General features: G+C 41.9%; 2 protein-coding genes across 4 annotated transcripts; one reads left to right on the top strand and one right to left on the bottom strand.

The window, feature by feature from the left end:
• The first annotated feature begins 2,862 nt into the window (after positions 1-2,862).
• On the top strand, positions 2,863-9,430 carry LOC133150921 (transcription factor AP-4-like). The gene is made up of 7 exons (XM_061273550.1): positions 2,863-3,192; positions 5,030-5,195; positions 5,387-5,485; positions 5,628-5,798; positions 6,127-6,273; positions 6,493-6,663; positions 7,372-9,430. Exons 1-7 carry the CDS (start codon positions 3,104-3,106, stop codon positions 7,525-7,527), a joined length of 999 nt encoding a protein of 332 aa, XP_061129534.1. The 5' UTR covers positions 2,863-3,103; the 3' UTR covers positions 7,528-9,430.
• wdr19 (WD repeat domain 19) lies at positions 6,334-20,260 on the bottom strand. Of its 3 annotated transcripts, none has more exons than XM_061273546.1 (37): positions 20,015-20,260; positions 19,457-19,548; positions 19,305-19,370; positions 19,090-19,215; positions 18,805-18,920; positions 18,617-18,732; positions 18,405-18,485; positions 18,057-18,169; positions 17,743-17,916; positions 17,604-17,674; positions 17,365-17,531; positions 17,159-17,279; positions 16,974-17,080; positions 16,785-16,901; positions 16,492-16,647; positions 15,573-15,720; positions 15,220-15,433; positions 14,586-14,745; positions 14,357-14,467; positions 14,187-14,296; positions 14,032-14,089; positions 13,767-13,913; positions 13,601-13,683; positions 13,441-13,524; positions 13,214-13,360; positions 12,809-12,933; positions 12,580-12,689; positions 11,972-12,040; positions 11,810-11,887; positions 11,602-11,698; positions 11,376-11,500; positions 11,103-11,184; positions 10,770-10,920; positions 10,450-10,573; positions 10,269-10,345; positions 9,994-10,110; positions 6,334-9,928 (listed from the first exon to the last, which is right to left on the bottom strand). In XM_061273546.1, exons 1-36 carry the CDS (start codon positions 20,018-20,020, stop codon positions 9,996-9,998), a joined length of 4,044 nt encoding a protein of 1,347 aa, XP_061129530.1. In that variant the 5' UTR covers positions 20,021-20,260; the 3' UTR covers positions 6,334-9,928; positions 9,994-9,995. The 3 variants fall into 3 exon arrangements, with proteins under 3 accessions (XP_061129530.1, XP_061129529.1, XP_061129531.1); XM_061273545.1 differs by having other exon boundaries at positions 6,334-7,475; XM_061273547.1 differs by lacking the exons at positions 18,805-18,920; positions 19,090-19,215; positions 19,305-19,370; positions 19,457-19,548; positions 20,015-20,260 and having other exon boundaries at positions 6,334-7,475; positions 18,057-18,128.
• Between the last annotated feature and the right edge of the window lie 301 nt (positions 20,261-20,561).

The raw sequence follows: 20,561 nt of genomic DNA, 5'->3' as shown, positions 1-20,561 counted from the left end.
AAAAGCGTGTCTCTTGAAAGGCTTACACAAATTGTTAGTGCGGCTAAACAAACAACATGTTTACTCGACCCTCTTCCAGCCAAACTACTTAAAGAATTATTTCAAATTTTAGGACCGTCCGTCTTAAATATAATCAATCTGTCTGTCTCCTCTGGGATAGTGCCAACAGCCTTTAAAACCGCTATCATTAAACCGTTACTTAAGCGACCAAATCTTGACCCGGACTGTCTCAGTAATTATAGGCCAGTTTCAAACCTCCCATTCATAGCAAAACTTCTTGAAAAAGTAGTAGCGCAGCAGCTTATTGATTACATGGTCGCCAATAATCGATACGACACTTTTCAGTCTGGTTTTAGAGCTAATCATTCCACTGAGACAGCACTTGCGAAAGTGACTAATGATCTCCTCGTAGCTATGGATTCAAACATTTCGTCTGTACTGTTACTACTCGATCTTAGTGCTGCCTTCGACACTGTAGACTTCGATATTTTATTAGGGCGTCTTAAAAGTTGTGTTGGTATTTCAGGGTCAGCACTAGGCTGGTTCCATTCCTATCTATCAAACAGGACGCACCGAGTGGTCCATGGCAATGCGTCCTCGGAGCTCTATAATGTTACATGTGGTGTCCCACAGGGATCGGTTCTCGGACCAATTCTTTTTAATATTTATATGATTCCGCTTGGGGACATAATACGTAAATATAATATTAGTTTTCAATGCTATGCGGATGACACCCAATTATATATGCCGTTATCGATGACAGATCCGCGGGATTGTTGTAATCTTGAGAAGTGCCTTGCGGAGATCAAGCAATGGATGTCTCTCAACTTCCTTCGTCTTAACCCAGATAAAACTGAGATGTTGATAATTGGTCCAGCTCGTTATCAACACTTATTCAAGGAAACCGCTATAACTATAGATAACCGTACTATCACTCAAAGCGATACTGTAACTAATCTCGGGGTAATATTTGACCAAACTCTCTCCTTTCAAAAGCACATTAAGAATATAACCAGAATTGCGTTTTTTCACCTTCGTAATATTGCAAAGATTCGTCCGATCCTTTCGACCGGTGATGCGGAAACTATTATACATGCGTTCGTCACGTCGCGCCTGGACTACTGTAATGTACTATTTTCGGGTCTTCCTAAGTCCCGCATCAAAAGTCTACAGTTAGTACAAAATGCCGCTGCAAGGCTGCTCTCTCGGACAAGAAAATTTGATCACATTACCCCAATACTAGCCAACTTACATTGGCTTCCGGTCCATTTAAGATGTGACTTCAAGGTTCTTCTATTAACCTATAAATCGCTGCATGGCTTAGCGCCTTCATATCTCGTCGACCTAGTTGTTCCTTATGTTCCGTCTCGTAACCTTCGTTCGCAAAACGCTACCCTTTTAGCGACACCGAGGGCTAAGAAAATGTCTGCAGGCTCTAGAGCATTTTCTATTCGGGCTCCAGAGCTTTGGAATGCCCTACCAATGGATATTAGGACTGCTACCTCAGTAGAAACATTTAAGACACGTTTAAAGACACATTTCTATGACATGGCCTTTAACTAACCTGTAGTGGCCGATTCGGCTGGAGTTTGTTTTCTCTCCCTCTCCACCCCCTCCCTCCCCCCTCCCCGGCCGGGGAGGTGGTTAGGTGGTACCCATGCTGACAGCGGCTATCTGGATTCTCGTGGCTAATTCAGGATAGGGGAACTGCAGCTCAACCTCCTCGAAGAGCACTGCCAGGACAATTGAGGGCTCCTTTCGGCAGCCCTCTGCTGTGACATGGACATCCACTTTTTATTTAATTGATTTTCATGTTGTATCATTTGTGCCCTCTCTGCATCCATTTCAACCTGGTGATCCTGAAAGGGGGATCCTTCCATCTGTGGTCCCTTCTCAAGGTTTCTCATTTTCCCCCTGCTAGGGGTTTTTAAGTTTTTCCTTGCCCTTTTGGGAGCTTAAGATCAGGGGATGCTTTGAGAATAATTGTCAATTTCTGTCTATGTGAAGCCCTTTGAGACTGCTTGTGATTTAGGGCTATACAAATAAACTTGACTTGACTTGACTTAATCATCGACCGTGATAGTTCATGATTCCTTTTACGTGCTTCGTTTACAATGCATGGCTTAAGAATGTGCAAACAATCATATGTATGGTAAATATTGTTTTATGTTTGTGTGTGTTTGTCAATTTTGATGGCATAGGGTACAGATATTTATCTACAGTGTTTTTGTACGCTTTAAAATAATTGTATAATGCTTGAGTGAATAATAAAAATGACACTACAGAAGAATTCTTCATTTTGTTATATACATGCTTGCACACTTCATCAAATAATTCATATTCTAGTTGGCAACTTCATTGACCTGATAAGTATATAAGAATGACTATAAAATAATCATACCTGTGTGGAGTTTGCATGGCCGAATTGTTGTGTGGGTTTCCTCCGTGTATTCTGTCCTCCTAAATTACAAGAACATTTTTTTTGAGGGGGGGGGTTAATCTCAGGACTCAGATTTAGACGTTCGAACCACTTGTCTTACTGTGGTGCCTTGGTTAACACATTTAATTATCTATTCATGAATTTACTTGCACACACATACATGCATGCATGCATGCATGCATAATCAATGGATGGAAGTTTGCCTCTTATGCAACATGAAATCCAGGAGCGACTTTTGACTAGTTTTCCTCCACGAGCACTCAGTGCGCTGCTCTCCGCTGGCTTGTTTGTCTTGCCGGAAGGAGGCTGATTCCAACCAGCTGTTTCCCGCCTCACGCGGATCAGCTGCGCGCGCGCGCGCGCACGTACGTACACAATGACACAGTAGGCGGGGGCAAAAGACATACACACAAACACGTAGTAGGCGGAGGCAAGATGCCACACACGCGCGCGTGCACACACGCATTGGAGGGAACCCCATCAGCTGTGGACAGCTACAACTTTTGTTTTTCCAACCCGTTCTTTTACATCATCGCGCGTCTTGCATGCGCGTGACTGCTAGAAAATACAACAGCAAGTGTGCGATTCGCAGATCTTTTTTTTTCCCGAAAGAGAAAGAAGTGAGAAAGCAAAACACGCGTTTTAGTGGGTGGCTTTGAAAGCATGGAATATTTCATGATGCCGACAGAGAAGATACCGACACTGCAGCAATTTAAGAAGACTGAGAAGGATGTTATCGGGGGACTATGCAGGTACGTTCCGAAAAGCACGTTGTGGTTTGTGTTGTGGCGGCGGGCTGCGAGCTCGACTTCACATAGCGCGTTAGCCGTTAGCTGCTAGCATGCGATAGTTTGGCAGCAAGGTTGTACAAAGTGGCGGATCACTACCTGCGCTGCAGCCATTCCGTGCGAGCGGACGCAAAACCGAGTCGCCCCTGTCGTGTCGTTTGACAGCAGGCGGGTCAGGTTTTGACCCACGAGATACGTTAAGAGGGCATTCGCTCCCATAATATGTAAATCAAGCACATGAAATCGATACATCGCATTTGCAGACGAGCACGTGGTGGTTTACGTGTTCACCATAGTCTCGTTATTTGCAAGCAAATTCGGTTCATCACACAATATTATGTCACGTTCAGTATTGCAAACATTTTGCGTTGTACTAAAGTGGAGACATTTGGACAATAAACGCTCGCGTTGCGTCTTTTACATTTTTACACAAGCAGTAGCCATGGTTGTGGTGCTAACTCGCCAGGCTAACACAGCGTGACAATATTTTTCAACCGCGCTCGTTTCTAGCTTAAAAGCCTAGACTGGGCTTTATCTGTCGGCTTTAGGGGTGCACGAATGCTGGGCCACCCGCGCGGCTTTTGATCGGTGTTATTTTGGGGAGGGACGGTGAACGTTGGCAGTTCGCTCGGCGCTAACTGTCGAACGCATTGTTCTCCTCGGTGCCCGGGGGCCTTCTGCTGCTTGCCTGCCTACCACCGCTGCTGCTGTGCTCAGCGTGGACTGGAGTGGAGAGGAGTCACATTTCACTGTGCTGCTACCAGCTGGCCGACGCGCCCTCCGGCGGCCATGTTGGAGGTGCGCAGCTCCTGACTAGCCGAGAGCTTGTTTGTGACGTCGTCACAAAATAAATACATTATAACGGACAGGTTATCATTTGTAGTAGAAGCTGCACTAAACACTTCATGAGGCACACCTGAACAGACAAATGCAGGGGACGGCATTTTCGGCCAGCAGAAGAAAAACACTGGGAAAAATGTAAATAAATACCTCATTACATGAAGTATGTCACATTCTGCTTTTGGAACCCGTGACACAAAGATGAGATTTGACCATGATTTTAAACCCCTACTTAAGTTCAAAACATGAATCCTAAAGTTTCCTTTTCTTACATTTCAAATTTTGGGGGATTGAATTTATGATTTTTATTGTTGGGGTTGTCTTCAAAGGCTCATTTGTGCAATTTTCATCAGTTCATGCTCGAAGGGTACATTGGAGCACCGGGACCCCATCTATCCTATGATCGGATGCCTGTGAAAGGCATTTCACAATCATTTTACACATTGTTTTGCTTTGGCTGTTGGTTTTACCGGCTCTAATCACAATGTTAGTGTGGTTTTCCCACCCACAACGATGCTATCATTTTTAAAGCCGCACAATCAAGTTGCCATCTGACCTTGAGTGTTTTATAAACAACTCCGATCAAGTTCTACTGGTTTGTTTCTTCGGGTTAGTCGTCCCCTCTGCGCTCTAATTTCGTTTATAACGTGTTTTTTGTTAACATGTTGTTTGTTTGTTCACAACTCTGATAGTCAATTTAAACTCATTGACCCAGAGGGCAGAGGTCAAGATTAAGTCCTTGTAAGCTTAGGCAAACCTATTTTTAGATTCTGTCTGTATTAAGTTTTATTGTGGCTGTATTTTTCTCCTGCATAGATGCTTTGTGTGAAAGTGTTGAGTCACTGGTAACCACTTTGGAGCATTTACATGTTGCTACTACTAGCAAAAAATCTTCTACGGCGAGCAACTAATCTCATATGAAAACATAAATGATTACCTTTGTCGTGTGATTGTTCTTTAGTCTGGCCAACATCCCCTTCAGTCCAGAGACGGCCCAGGACCAAGAGAGGCGAATCCGACGTGAAATCGCCAACAGCAATGAGCGGCGACGCATGCAAAGCATCAATGCGGGCTTCCAGTCCCTTAAAAGTCTCTTGCCTCACACAGATGGAGAGAAACTCAGCAAGGTACGTGGTCATACAATTGAATGCCCACCCTACAGCAAGTGAAAATCCACTATAGGGACCAAAACAAGTTCAAGAATGGATGGATCAGTTGTCAGAAACACTTTGAAAATGGAAAAAAAAAAAAAAGGATTTCATACTGATGTGTTTGACTTAGTGTTGCCGGAGCTTTACCTACTTTTGGGTCTCTGCAGGCGGCCATCTTGCAACAGACGGCAGACTACATCTTCACCTTGGAGCAGGAAAAGACGCAGCTCTTGTCACAGAACAACCAGCTCAAACGCTTCATACAGGTATGCCCAAGTGCTGTTTTAGTGCCCTGACAGCTTCCATACTACATGTAATCTTTTTGCCTTGTTTAAAGAATAACATTGCCTTCATGCAATGCAAAATGTGTGACTGTTGTCTCACCCTGTTTCCACATTGTGACTGCAGGAATTCAGTGGTTCCTCGCCCAAACGGAGGCGAGCGGAGGAGAAGGATGAAGGCATCGGCTCTCCTGATACTCTCGATGAAGAGAAGGTGGAAGAGCTGAGGCGGGAAATGCTGGAGCTGCGCCAACAGCTGGACCGAGAACGCTCCGCCCGTATGCAGCTGGAGGAGCAGGTGAATGTATCATTGAAGTCGTTTGCATCAACCGATTATTTCGGGTCCTATTCCAAACGCTTATAAATTTTGAAGTGGTATATCACTAGACTTTTGAACAACACCACATAATGGTCAGTTTACCATATAGGGCACAAAATACTGGGATAGGGAATCAGAATGCTGCCATTTAGATCATTTTTTTTATCATTTGTTTTCATTGTGCACGCTTCTATGTATGGTCTACCTTAAATAATCGTCTTTTTAATATGAAATGAATTAAGAGTGAAGGTGAGCAGGCACATTTGATGGATTACGGGTTACTTACGTCACATGTGTTTGGCTGCAGGTGCGCGCTCTGGACACCCAAGGGCACCCGGATCGTCTCAAGGTGATCACCCAACAGGTGGAGGAGGAGCACGCGCAGCTCCAGAGCCAGACGCTGTTACGACTGCAACAAGTTCAAGCTGCAGACAGACCCCCTCACAGTCCAAAGGTTGGCCAAGCCCACATTCATACTTGTAAAGGCCACCTGTACTTCAAGAGTCTCGCGTGATGAAAAATACAAATGATTTTTATTACGCATCACAAATGATTACAAATAATGTTTGTATTATGAGTAATCAGACATGACTGAAGACATTATTGTTTACATTCTTGAAGTCACTCATTATTTGTCTACAATATAACAAAGGTGATTTGTATGTTTCTTCAGGTGGTGGCCCCTCCCACTCCCATCGCCTCAACCCACCACCCGACAGTCATTGTGCCGGCGCCGACACTAACCCAGCAACCCAATCACCATGTCACCGTGGTGACCATGAGCTCATCTCTCCACAACAGCACCGTGTCTACGTCGAGACAAAACCTGGACACCATTGTGCAGGTATGTCCGTTGCATATGATTATACACATGTGCCCAATAAAAGGTCATCCAAAACGCAAGCTTTTAGATAATGGTTCTGTTTCCTGTCATTCACCATGTAACTATTGTGTATATTCAATAATATGGTGACCAATTAATCAGGCAATATTGGCTATTTTAAAATTGGCAGGAATTTGCAGATTTATTTTTTTACACTAACAGTAAAGACAGAAAATGACATTCAGCCTCTCTCGCCCACACACAAATTGGCCAATATTTGACAATTTTTCCTCTTTGGTGCAACGTTAAGTACTAAGAGAAAGTTTTGTGAAACAGTCAAATGTTCTGCCCATGATGTTTATCGTTATTGTAAGCGACCACGAAAATAAGTTATTTTCTTCAATACATATTTTTTTAATGAATGAGTTATCTCAAATTTATTGTGCCAAAAATTGCGCTAACTTTACATAGTTTTACAGTCAAAACAGCCTTCTGAGGCAGAAGAATAACTACGTTGCAGTCCACGACAAACGGATTTGATATTTCTGGCGTGCAGTATCGTACTGCAACTAAAGTATTACAAAATGTATGATTGAACTACAATCACAATAACAAACCCGTTTTAAAAAACAGTTGTTTTTTATACATCTCTCGTATCCCATCAGATTGTGGTGGTGTAGCTTACATTGTGGCTAATTGAAAATATGCTGCATCGTTTGCTCCTCTCAGGCCATCCACCACATCGAGCGCACTCAGGAGAGGCGAGCGAGCGCAGAGGAAGAGCAGAGACGAGCGGTCATAGTCAGCCCCGCCCATGTCGCCATGGACACCGCCTGTTCAGACACAGACACGGACACAGAGGGAGAGGACTGCTCAATGAACTGAACTCACAAACACTTAACACCATCTCACTGTAAGATTCCATCCAGAAGCTTGACTACTTAAAAAAAAAAAAATCTCTCCGAGCTCCCACTCCCTGTAGTGAAGCGCTTTTCGCTGTCGCTCTTGTAATGTAAATTGTCTGACTGAAAACTAGGAGTGGTCAGCGTGCAGAGGAGGCCAAATGGGGTTTCTTGAGGCTGCTCCTCATCGGTCCGTCCTCCCACTTGTTTTCCATTGCCAGGCGCCGATGACATTATTTGTGCTGCAAATTGACCTTTTCACTATAATGGAGAACTGAATGTAATACAGGATGCAGCAACTTGTGACTTTTTGATTAAGAACGAGGGATTTAAGAGTTAAAATCTTTTCTTTCCCTCGTCTTGCGTTTCCAAACAAGATAGGTCACAGACTTAATTGCAGGAGCGTTACTAAAAGAAAGGATTTTACTTGAATGAGTATACTGATCAGCTTAAGCCCTTAAAATAGACATTGAAGAATATAAGCTATTAATCAATTCGAAAAGGAGCAAGTTGCCTTGAGATTCAAAATTGGAGCCACCTAAACTGCACCTGCCGACTTAAGGCGAGAACTAAATGTCGGTTCACTATTGTTCTGGTAACATCAAGTGGGCTTTCTCAATCGCTTTCCGACAACTTGACTGAATAATTGGAGGAAACAGTCTTATTTTTAATAGATGAAAATGTGATGTACTCTTAAAACATATTAGTCTGCATGACAATTTCAAGTTTTCCACCAAAGACTTCCAGTCGCAACTTCTGATCTTGGTTTGTTGTTTTCAGTGACTATGCACTTGAGTGTTTGCTACTTATGCAATCGCATCTTCAGTCCATTTATCCACGTGGCGAAGATTACTATGCACCGCTAATAGGTGTGTATGTCACACCAACAGTAAAGTTGTGACTCGCTTGTATCAAAGAATATCATTACCGTTCTTACGAGGTGCTGTTTGCCAACATGGTGCTCTGCTGACGAGCTAAACCTTTTCAAACGTGGCGAGTCATTTGCACATGTTGGAATTAGTTTTGTGTGGTTGTGCTGGAAAACAACTTAAGTTGAGTGTTGTAAAATACACTAAGATCGGTCACTGAAACATCACAAAAGTCCCAAATGAGCACTGGCCAATGCTCAGAATCGCTTCACATTGAGATGTTCATCTTGTCGAGATGTTTTTTTTCTTTTTAAAACTGGAATTCTGTGTTTCTATTTCCAAACACAATTTGATGCTGTAAACATTCCAAATGTTTGGAGTTGTCTTTTCATCTCGCTGCCTTCTGTTGAGTGCATGTTCGTAACAGGTTGTCTTGTGTGACAGGTATTTTCTTTTTGTTTTGACAAACATGTTGTATGTGGACGCCGCTGCTCGCAATCTAGCATCGATGTTCCATCTGGTTCGACTTGTTTGTTCCATGCAAAGTGGGAAGTTTAGGGGGTTGTTCATAGTGTCAAAGAGGGATCAGTGGAAATTTGTTAATTATGAGGCCGCAGCCTAAAGTCAAACTGGAGCTTTGGTGGGTGAAACAAAGAAAAACACTTTTCAATAAGATCTGTACAGTACACATTGTATTTCAGCACTGATGCCTTTCAGTGAAGTTTGAGTTATTTGGTATAAAGCACTTGCTGTCCTCTACTGCCTGAAACAATGATGAGGAAGTTCCATTTCTTGTTTTTAAGTACGCTTTTTGCTATGACTATTTTCGTTCAATGTGATCTGCTTTTCTGTCTTTCCAAATTTATTTTACATTTGTTGGTGTTTTATATTGTTATCTCTTCTTTTTTTTTCAGTCCACGTCAATAAGAAGCTGTTATATTTTTGTTTAAAAAACCTGGGTAAACAGTCCTTTGTATAAAGAATAAAAAATAAAATTTGTACTTTTCTATGATAAAATGGTTGATCATTAATTGAACATGATTTTCATTTTGTGTTTTGGGCCAACAGCATAAGAATAACGCGTGTGAATTTTAAGCGTGAATGACGAGTTGCCAGATTGTTCCCATTGAAAACAAATCAAATTTGGTAAACAAGGTGTGCTATACAAGTCAACCACCATTACCTACCAATATGTACATAATGTCTCCCATGTCTATTAGTGAGCCTCTAAGCATATTTTTTGGCAGCTGGGGTTGGTTTATTTTACACAGTTTAAAATGAATCTCAATCAATTGAAGAGTACACTTAAAACAAATTAAAGGCCCTTTAAGTCATAACAGTCCTTCGTACACTGTACTGACCATCTAAGTCAGGGGTGGGCAATTCTGGTCCTCAAGGGCTGGTGTCCTGCAGGTTTTATAGGTCTCCCTGCTGCAACAGACCTGAGTCAAATGATCAGGATTGTTATCCAGCTTCTGCAGACCTTGCTTATTATCTGACCATGACTGCCCACCCCTGACCGAAGTGAAAAGAGGAAATTCTATTAAATCTCAACAGGCTGAGTGGAAGAGGGCTGTCACCTTCACTGATCCACTTGATTAGTCTGCAAGTGTTTGGAACAATCCTGGATCTTCTTCACTTGCTGGGCACTCAGAGGCTCTGAGCACATAGGACACACGGTCTCAGTCTCCAGTAGCCTGAAATGATTCATCAAGGACAGAAGAGTCATCTTTTTAAAACAAATTCATTCGAATTGATATTGTAAAACCTGGACTCGTAAAAAAATAATGGATTATTTTTGACTCGCCAAAATGTGGCTGTGTCAAATCAACAGAGCGCGTGTCATGCCACTTACAGGATGAACTGCGAGTAGAGTGCAGGAAATTCACAATGAGGACACACCGACCAGTCTTCTTTCAGCATATGATGACCCTATAATTGTGATGATAAAGTGAGACAAAAGACACAAGACGCGAACTTCTGGGAGGAAATTGTCAAATGTCAGGTCAGCCCAACGAGTGATGGAGCACACTCACTGTGGCGATGCAATAGGGCAGGTTGTTCTTGCATGAGATGCAGAGCAGTTCGTTCTGCGGAAGCTGGAAGCCACAGTAAGGACACGGGGTTGTTTCCTCTTCCAACTCTGACGTATCTGGACGCCTGATGAAATTACAATCATGTATGAAGAGAAAAGTAAATAATAGAACAAAAATACAATCTTGGGAATTCTCATGGAGTTAGAGCAAGGGTGAGCAAACATTCATGTTCAAGGGATACATTTGATTTCTAAAACAGTGTATATCATACTATGCGCTATGTGAAATTAGTTGACGAGCTGGACATGTTGGCCGCTCACCGAACCATAGCCTCGATCTTCTTCCTGTAGTTCTGGTGTATCTCGTTTCGGTACTCGGGGCGCATGAGCATGGCGGCAAAGCCAAAAGCGGAGTTCTTCAACCCGGCTCGGTGACATTCAATGACCGCCGATGTCAGAATGGGCACAACATCTGCAGCAACACAACAAACAAGAGAGACCTTGTGGGAAGAAAAAAAAAAAAGGGAAATCTCCATGGTGTTACGGTGGAACATGTAGTTAATATGTCAGACGTTTTGGGGCTCAATGACTCTAAACAAGTTAAGATGTTAAAAAGGGATGAATAACTACAGTACATTGTGTGCAATGACTCACGTGCTGGAAACTTGCTAATATTTTTGCTGACACGAATAAGCATACGTGCCCCTTTAAGGTGGTCTCTTCTCTTGATGTGGATCTGTACACAAGCACATATCGAAATATTTTTTCAAGTCTAATTATTACAATCATAATTATCATTGCACAGTAACGGTAAAGCACTCAATTTGAAATGATGGGCATTACGGTGTATAAAAAAATAATATTTGCCCTCTTCTCAAATCTTCATTTATTTATTTGACTGTCAATTTTGCAAATGCGTGCACTCACTTTTCCCAGCAGGTAGGAATGCAGGATCATCAGGTTAGTGGCCATTTCCGCAGGAATCTTTATCTTATGAGCTTGCAGTTGCGTGTACATGCTGAACAGCACGTTGTGGGAGCTACGGTAGTTACCTGGTAGAGACACACGAGAAAAACAGCAGCATAGTTGTTGTGTCACTTGTATTATCACACAATAGAAGGTAAACAGCTTTTGGTGAAGAGGGGGATCATGCCTGCGTTCTGTTCTTCCCTAGCGATGATGATCGCAGTGCGAGCAGCCTCCCTGTACTGCTGCAATGCCATGTAGAGTCGGAACAGGTACTTGGCATCCTAAAAAAAACCATTTTGAAATTGCACTTTAGTTGCTGTGTAATTGCAATACCGTAACGTAAACAGTTTGGGTTGCCACTGTCACGATAAAAACCACAGTATAAAAATCACCTTTGGGATGCCATCACTTTCCCCCATGAGGTATTCTATTAGTAAATTAGTCAGTGAAGTGTCTTTGGCGTGGCCCACCTGTTTTTAAACACACACATAGAGCACATGCATTTTCATTGTTTTGATAACAGTGATTTCGCACCGGATACGTTGATCTCTCACCGTCTCAATAGCCATGTCCAGAGCCAGGCTGTCTTCCGTATTAGGACACTTCAGAAAGTGCTTCAACGCCTGAAGAAGAAAACAAGAGAGGCCAGTGATTTCCGTGGGAAATAATCCAAATGTACTTAATTGGTCCGAAATCATTTCCAATCATTATTTATCACAAAAAATTTAAATGAAGCTTGAAATATGCTTCGTGAACCAGTTTTTGTATATACTAATGACTCCTCTAGATGGCACTGTTTGTACAGACTTTCCATTTTTTAAACCAACAGTGCCCTCTAGAGGAGGATAAAATACGTCTAATCCATGAAAGAAATGTGAAGCTTCATTTCCCCATCACTACAAATACGTGTAGTCTTTGTTCATCTACGCAAGTGAACAATTAAAGATTATTCCACTAGAGGGCAGAATGTACATTTAACCATGCACCCATCTGTTGCCATTCATTCATCCAAAACGACATCATCAGCAGTATTCAACTAAGCAGGCCCAGATTTCACAATGAGTCAGTGCATCGTGAGTAAACAATTCCAGGCTTTCCAGAATGTAAGTGCGTAAGAGCAAAGACGGCGGTGGGAGTGATAGAGACGAAAGAGAGCTCCTACTCTGCTGTATTGGCCACACTTTTGAAAGAATTTGCCAGCTTGCAGGTGGTTCTTTTCTGCCTCAAAGTACAGAGCAATGCTCTGATAATCCTCCAGTGTTGCGTCAGAGCCTGTTGAACACACGCAGCAGCAGTTTAATTCATGTTTCAGTTTGCATTAGGCCACAAATGGGGCAAAACAATGAACTTGATCCCAGAATTTGAACTTGCGAGAGTGGATGGTCACAGACCGATAATGTCGGCGTAGACCTCCATCTGTCTGTGCTGCTGTGCAAGCTGGAAGGCTTCGTCATTGCACTGAGACAGCACCAGGAAGTGGATGGCCGAGCCATAATCATTCAACGACAAGAAGAATCTGCAAAGACACAAACCCATCAAGAGCTGACACAAATCAGCAGACTGAATCAATGAAAATTTTTTGTAAGATACACATTTTTGAAAATTACAATTATTTCTAAAAATCCAATCCCTCTTCGTTCTACACCTACTACAACCACAATAATGAACATATTGTTAAAACTTTATTTTTATTGTTAAAACATTTTTTTTATCGAGGTAGACATTTTGACAACTCTTGTATTGAACCCACAGGTGCACTTAAGTATAAACATTTACAGTACACAATTTTGTCCCACCTGGCCACCATCTTGGCTCCTTCAATGCTCTGCGTTTCCCTGACAATGCGAACAGCACCTTCTGGGTTTTTCAGGTGATCCAGCAGCACGCGAGTCACATTGTCCCAGTCCTTAGCACTACCATAGGCTTGTGCTGCCTCTTTATAACTGACGAACACAGAAATAATGACATTGGCTTTTTTTTCCCCCAAGTCCTGATCACAATGGAGACATCGAGAAGAACTTACTTGCCATCCGCCTCCTTGTTTTTAGCATACTTCAAGTGGATTTTGGAAGAGGTGACATTCGGCAGCAACTCCCCCACCTTTGCCCTAAAAGAGGAATCATTTCATTGTGGAGAACCTGAGACCACCTTCAAGGTCAGAATGTTTTCAGGCCTTGTCTTACCAGTTTTTGCAGCGAATGTAAACCGATGCTGCCTTGTCGTAGCACTGTCCTTTTTCATAGAGCTGAGCAGCTTCAGAGAATTGCTGTGTAACAAAATCAAACATTTAATAGACCTACAAAAACAACTGCTTCCATACATGACAGAAACTAGAAAGACAACTCTTGCCTTCATGTTTTCCAGTATGGCTGCACATTCTTTCTTAAGAACTCTACTTGGGTGTTGACTAGCCTGGGTCACTCCTCTCCTTATGTCACCCATTCGAATGGACATCCTTGCTACACCTGCCTGGCACACCTCATCATGCTCCTGGAACTGTAACCCGAGGGAAAGCAGAGTGACAAACCAGTAGAGCAAAGACCAGAAACTACACAACATTGACCAAGTTTTGGCAAAAACTGAAGTAGCACTTCTGTCCTTATTTTGTCCTTACTCTATTATTATGAGTCATGCCTTTCTCATAGTGTGCCAGAGCATTCATGTAGTCTCCACTAGAGCAGAAAGGAAGACACACAGAGAGAACCAGATGATGCATCACCTCTGACATTGTAGATGACAGGAGGATTAAGATTGTGTGTGTATATGTACATAAACTCCAGATGAACGGCATATTCTTTGGAGAGAAATGGAATCTGGTCTTCTGCTAACCCCTTAGCTAACTTCAGAGCACTGTCCCAGTGTAGCAGGTCTCTCCTCATCTAAACAATAGAGACAATTTAACGTACAACAACTGGTTAGTTTATGTCTATGAATCTGACCTCCAGGGCAGCTATGGGGCAGCTTGAAGCCAGATACAGGTCCTGAGCAAGACAGAAGTCCTCCAGGAACATGGCCAAATGGCCCGCAAGCAAGTTATTATCCTCGATTCCCTATGAATAAAAAAAAAAACATGTTGGTTTCTTGATAAATTCATAAATGTCCAATTTGTTGGGAAATCTCGAGCTATTTGTCAAGCAATGTTCAAAACTCCACCACCCATAGTTGTACCTGGATGGCCTGTAGTGACATCACCATGCCCACATTGCCACTCATGCGGTAGAAGTGGACGGCCAGCTCGACCTCCATGTGGACCAGACAGGCTTTGCCGATCTCTGCTTTGTCGGCCTCGCTGCTGTCAGTCAAGCACAGATCCCAGGCTTCATAAAACCTGTCGAGGGACACGTCCGTTTGAATCAGAATTCTTTGCCCTTCATAAATGCACGAGGCTTAAACGAACTAACAAATACATACAAGATAACCACAGAACCTTTTTAACTCATAAGAAACAATTCAGATCAGTCCCATACAAATGCTCAATGAAGAAATAGAAAAGCAGCAAATTGCAGTGTTTTGCTGCTTTGCATTAAGATACAGATAAAAAGATAATAAACAAAACTAATTGTGGCCCTTTACAGTGATTTAAATTCTAACCATTTACCATTTAGGGTTCAAAATCAAATTTGAATGATTTAACGACACAAAATATGGAAAATACAAAACCGGTTAGCTGAGTTTTGAGATTCAAATCTCCCTTTGGAAGAACATTATGGAAACTTGTCACATTTTAGGGCTCCAAATGTTTCCTAAATGAATACAATCTAACAAAACCAAGACTCCTAAAATCAAAATTAGCAGTACTAACCTCTTAAGCTGGAGGGCCTGTGTGAGCTGCTTGCCAAGTTCTGGCTGTGACCCAGACGGCGTGTTTGTTGAGTGTTCAAGGAAGGAGTGTGTGCTCAGAGCCACTTCATTGATCTTGCCACTCGCCGTCTGGCACGAAAGGACCCCGTTGTAGAGCAGCAAAGGCTTCTGGGAGGAAAGAAGTGGAGTGCTCCCCACTAACACCACTCGCGGGCCTAGATAACCAAGGAGGAAATTTGAAAATACAGAACAGCCCTTTCCACCTGGATGACTGAAAATGGCAATCACCACTACATAACCAATGTTAACAACATTAAAAAGGACAACTTTGAAACTTGTTTGGTGTTTCCCTACCATATATGGTGGTTTTATGGGCAGCGTAGGTGTAGACTTTGTCATCGTCAAACGCTACAAACACCACTCTGTCTGCGTGCCAGTTGTCCCACAGCACTCCAATGATGGTGGGGGAGAAGTTTGGAAGCTCAAGGCACAAATCTGCTGCCTGGAATGACAGAACCCGAGAATTTGTGAACAGAGCTCATTCTGGGGGAGTTGATAAGGACAAATAGACAAATTAGAACTATCCACCCTGGACTGCTAGCCAGCCAGTCAGGTTTGTTAGCAGTGTCGAGAGAAAAGTAACATTTTACATTCACTTTCACACGGAAGGAGAATTTAGGGCAGCTTTTCTCGCTTTCATGATAAGTTAGTAAAATAAGTTTACTATATGCAGTGTGCTAGCAGAAATGAGTAAAAAGCAGATAACTTTGGAGACCTTCTGCAGAAAGAGGGAAAGGTCAAATGATGAGACAGATAGAAAAAGCCTGCAACTCCCAAGAAAAAGAAAGTTGCATTTTAGAGACAATGTCAGCAGTTCAACTTAAATTTAGGGTGCATTGCTAGGGGTGATTCTTACACAGCAAGCACACTCTGCGTAACAGGTGGCATTTAAAAAAGGGGCAAATTTACAGCTTGCACAAGTGCGAGTAGATGAGAAATTTAAATTTAAATTTCTTAAATTTTTGGGGCATATACAACCTTTTGAGTGTCAGTCTGGTCCCCTGAGTGGGAAGAACATCAGACATGAAGTTTCTGTGCCACATAAACACAATTACTTTTTTATGTTTACAATGTTGCCTTACTGTTTTGATTTGAATATATTTGGGGTTTTCATTGCATTGTGCTGCAGTGATGTCAGACTATTTACTGGAACTGTGTTTTGAGCTGGTCAAAAGTGTGTCAATCATTTTGCCTGCGCTTTGCATGAACTTACACTTGAAAGGGTGAGCAGGAAGCCGTTCTTCTTGTCATCAATAAAGACCAACCGTGTGCCGTTTACATCTGGGAAAACTTTACTCACTGCCACGGTGTGACTGTAAGTGCTCACAGTCTCCCAATCCTCCACCAGAACACACACAACGTTACCTAACTGGAAGAGGAGGAGCGATACGGGAAATTCAGTCAATGGACAGACATTGATTCAGCAATTGGTTGTTTTTTTTAAATACAGAGAATGAAAAGATAATGAATGAATAAGCAAGTACTTTGTGAGTGACCCTGCCTTACATCAGTGCCATAGTAGAGGAAGTCAGCAGTGAGCGCGTGGCAAAGGATACGACCTTTTCTGTCATCGTCCGGGAACAACTTCATCTGCTTCCTTTCCTCCTGTTCACTGCCATCGATCTAGAAGACAAACATGGTAACAATCATGGACTTGTTGTTTGTAACTCACCAATGAGGGTAGCTGTGACTTACCATATGCAGTTGTACTTTACTGTCAAACAACGCCGCAGCATATTTTGCATTCAGACACATGTTGGCAACGGTCCCAAAGTACTCAATCTCCTTCAATTTGGTAAAAGCTGAAGAGGAATGATCCAGTCAATCGGATTGCGTGACGCGATATGACTTAAGGAATGAGTGTTAAACATGACACACACCAGATTCCTGTTCCAGCGGTGCATAGAACCAGGCTTTGTTGTTCATTCCGACAGCAACATGATAAGGTCCTACAGCAATGAAGGTTGGTTCTACTTCCACTTGTATGGCCACAGGAGGTATCTGCAAAACAACTGAGTTACTGAGGCGCAGGGTGAATCTAGTGAGCAGTCTTTTAATACTCCAGCATGTGACTTTTACTCCTCACCCCGTAGTTTGACACTGTGACCTCCAGCAGAGACGTAAGGTAAGCCAGTCTGGTTCCATAGCTGCCCCCCAGAATGGGAAGCTTTGTGAGGAAGACATGAAGAGTTCCTTTCTGGGTCGACACTGCCAGCAGCTGGCCATCATCTGTCCAACTGAGCTGGTCCAGACCTGAGCAGAAAGAGTGGCAATCGAGTCAGAGAGAGACATTTCAAATTACTATATTGAAGCAAACGTCCGCACCTTTAGTCTCATCCTCCAGCTGTATCACATTGCTAATGTATTTGAAGTCAGAGAGGTCATGGATCTTGATGCTGCAATGGACAAGGGAATTTAGTTTGTTTAGTTTTAAGTGTAAGTTTCATTAGAAGGTGTTACACACCTATTGTCTCCACAAGAAGCAGCCTTGTTTAATGCAGATGAGATGGCTACACTGTTAAGACTGTCTTTATGGTTCCGAGCCTGGCATAGCTCTTGCCCAATCTCTCTGACGTGAGTAGAAATGACCACAAAGTATCCAAGAGAGAAGCCAATGAGTATGTACCCATCACCAAACCTGATAAAAGTGGGAGGAAAATCTGTGAGCATATTGTGTGTGTTCTGCAATAACAATAATTATAATAAAAAGACATCATGGCAGTTTAAAAAAAAATACCCAAAGACAAAATGTAATGCGAGTGTGCATCTGTAGTGTACCAGCGATAGGAGACGATGCGCCCGTAACTTGCTTCAAACGCCAACTCATACCAGTCGTCTGTGTTGGTGACGCTGAAAAGGACCAAGATCTTTTTGTCCACGCAGACACTCACCTAGATAATAAATGAATCTTTGATATTTATAAGACATTTCATTATACATTGATACAATACCATGCAAGTGGTATCAGAAAGTCCATCTAAACTAAGATAATAGTAATGGCATTTTAATGTATAATAGATTTGGCGTTGTTTAATCGATTGATTGTTAAATAATACAATGAAAAGGATGTTGAGAGAATAATTAAAAAGTGAAGCTGTTGAAAAATAGGGGCAACGTAAAGCTCACAGTGTTCTCTCCTTGGGAAGTTCTTTCATTGGTCTTCATCATGGAAAAGTAAATGTCTGCCGGTGCACCACGCAGTTTTATCTACAACAAAATAAAAACATGTCACCTCGATATAATTCCCGTAGAGCTCCTGAAATGTAAATTCAATGAGTGAGCCATATGCCAAGAACAATGTGAAGCTGCATATTATATATATTTTTCGATGGGACAACCTCTCGGATCGTGTCCCCCTCTTGATTGCTGATGCTCAGATTGTTGTCATCGCAGCCAAGGGCCAGTAGATTTTGAGCATTCCAGCAGCCACAGGTGATTTTCTTGGTATGTTTGCCTAGCGTACATGGCAAAAGAGTTAAGAGAGAAATCACAAAAACATGACAATCATGCTTGTTTAGTCATTTACCTAATATTGGGATTTTGTGTGAGGTCTGCTGATTGTAGATTAACAGGTTTCCTTTTGCAGTGCCAGCTGCCAGCAGGGAGCCCGTTTTTGACCACACGATGAGAGAAATGTGGTCTCTGTCAGGGAATGTTTTTTTTTGTAATCATTCCACAAATTAAATTGGCCTGTTTGTCTATGCAAAAAGGAAAATATCACTACTACATGTTTGATTAATGATGAATAGACAGTAAAAAATATATAGTTGCGTTGCTAAATTGCACAAGTTGGTATTGAATGCAAGTATACCTCATTCCACTGTCTATTTTGGATGTTTTGTTGACACTGGCATCCCAAAGGTATATGGAGCTGGATTTTGCTGCTATCACTGCCAAAATGTCCCCATCTTTATCCCAGTCCATCCCCACACAGCATCTGGGAGCAGGAACAAAAAAAAGAAAGTGATTATTTCAACAATAAAACTTTCTTGTGCGTCAGTTGTTTTTCTTTTCCTTGACACATACCCAGGAAGGCTGATTTCAGTCCACTTGTGTCCATGGCGATCAAATATTTTCACTGAGCTGTCTTGTCTGATGGATTGGATATAGCACATCACATTATGCATTGGTTACCAGGTCAAATTTTTACATTCCAAGCAGCAACACTTTTCACTCACCCTGCAACAGCTATATAATTTCCATGGGATTTCTGCCACTTGTACAATAACTTGGAGCCCATCCAAGCATTGTCTATGAGGGTAAAAATGCTCTGCGGACACAAGAGGATTATTTACGAACAAATTTAGTCAAGACAAATGTCTTTTAACCGACACAACATATCCACACATAATTCCACTCCCTCTCATTGTTATTTCATTCTTTAACGGTACATCATATGCACACCACTCACTCTCATTGGTATTTCATTTTTTTAACTGTACATTGTAAGCAACAAGTGTGCAATAGAAATAGTTTTGATCACACTACATAATTACAAGAATTTGGCTCATCCAGAAGCTAGGTAGTGTAATATAAACTTGATTAATTTGACAGGAAGTTGAGATGAAAAAGCACTTAATTTGTCAAAATGTTTTTATTTTAAGTTTCGTTAGCTAATTAGCACTACGTTGAGCAAATCGCTGTCTAGGTGAAGACAAATTCATTCCTCTCAACTCGGTGATGCATAGCAAACAAAAAAATAAAAATACCATTTCATATATTTGCGTAATACCGACCTTCATCTTGATGACATTAGATCTTTAATCGAGCTATTCTGTTCGATGGATGACACAATTTGATGCCACAATGGACCGTCTTGTGAAAAGAATATTTTCAGTTTACATCTAAAAACAGATTAATTTCGCTACTGCACACATGCTCAAAGAATAAATGTGTGAAAAGTTATATGTGAGAATTTGTAGACGCCGAAGCGTCTGGACCAGAAGTCATAGCAACAGCTTTTAACCAATCAAGATCGCTTCCGGTTTAAAAACCGGATATCGGAGTTGAAGGGGTTCTCCTATTTTATGTTCCGGCTAGGAACAAGGATAACCTGGATTGACCGAGTAAAATTTTCTGTAGTTGGTACGATTTATTGAGTGAAATACCTTTGACAATCTTTCAAATTTATTTGCAGAAAATATTCCGAAAAAATATTCTGAAGTTTGTGTGATTTATTCTAATACCTTTGACAATCCTTCAAATTTATTTGCAGAGAGAGAGAGACAGAGAAAATAAAACATTCACTTAAGTGTAACGACTCAAGAAATGATCCTCCTTTTT

The sequence above is a fragment of the Syngnathus typhle genome, linkage group LG3 (assembly GCF_033458585.1).
Source record: "Syngnathus typhle isolate RoL2023-S1 ecotype Sweden linkage group LG3, RoL_Styp_1.0, whole genome shotgun sequence".
NCBI classification, from domain to species: Eukaryota; Metazoa; Chordata; class Actinopteri; order Syngnathiformes; family Syngnathidae; genus Syngnathus; species Syngnathus typhle.
This window is presented reverse-complemented; position numbering and strand designations above follow the sequence as displayed.

Excerpts from the sequence above, each read along its gene's own strand:
- LOC133150921 (XM_061273550.1), top strand. The coding sequence starts at position 3,104 with ATGGAATATTTCATGATGCCGACAGAGAAGATACCGACACTGCAGCAA. Across the intron at positions 5,486-5,627 it reads AGCTCAAACGCTTCATACAG|GAATTCAGTGGTTCCTCGCC; the intron begins GTATGCCCAAGT and ends TTGTGACTGCAG. Across the intron at positions 6,664-7,371 it reads ACCTGGACACCATTGTGCAG|GCCATCCACCACATCGAGCG; the intron begins GTATGTCCGTTG and ends TGCTCCTCTCAG.
- wdr19 (XM_061273546.1), bottom strand. Across the intron at positions 18,921-19,089 it reads AAAATAGACAGTGGAATGAG|AGACCACATTTCTCTCATCG; the intron begins GTATACTTGCAT and ends ATTCCCTGACAG. Across the intron at positions 15,434-15,572 it reads CCATAAAACCACCATATATG|GCCCGCGAGTGGTGTTAGTG; the intron begins GTAGGGAAACAC and ends TTGGTTATCTAG.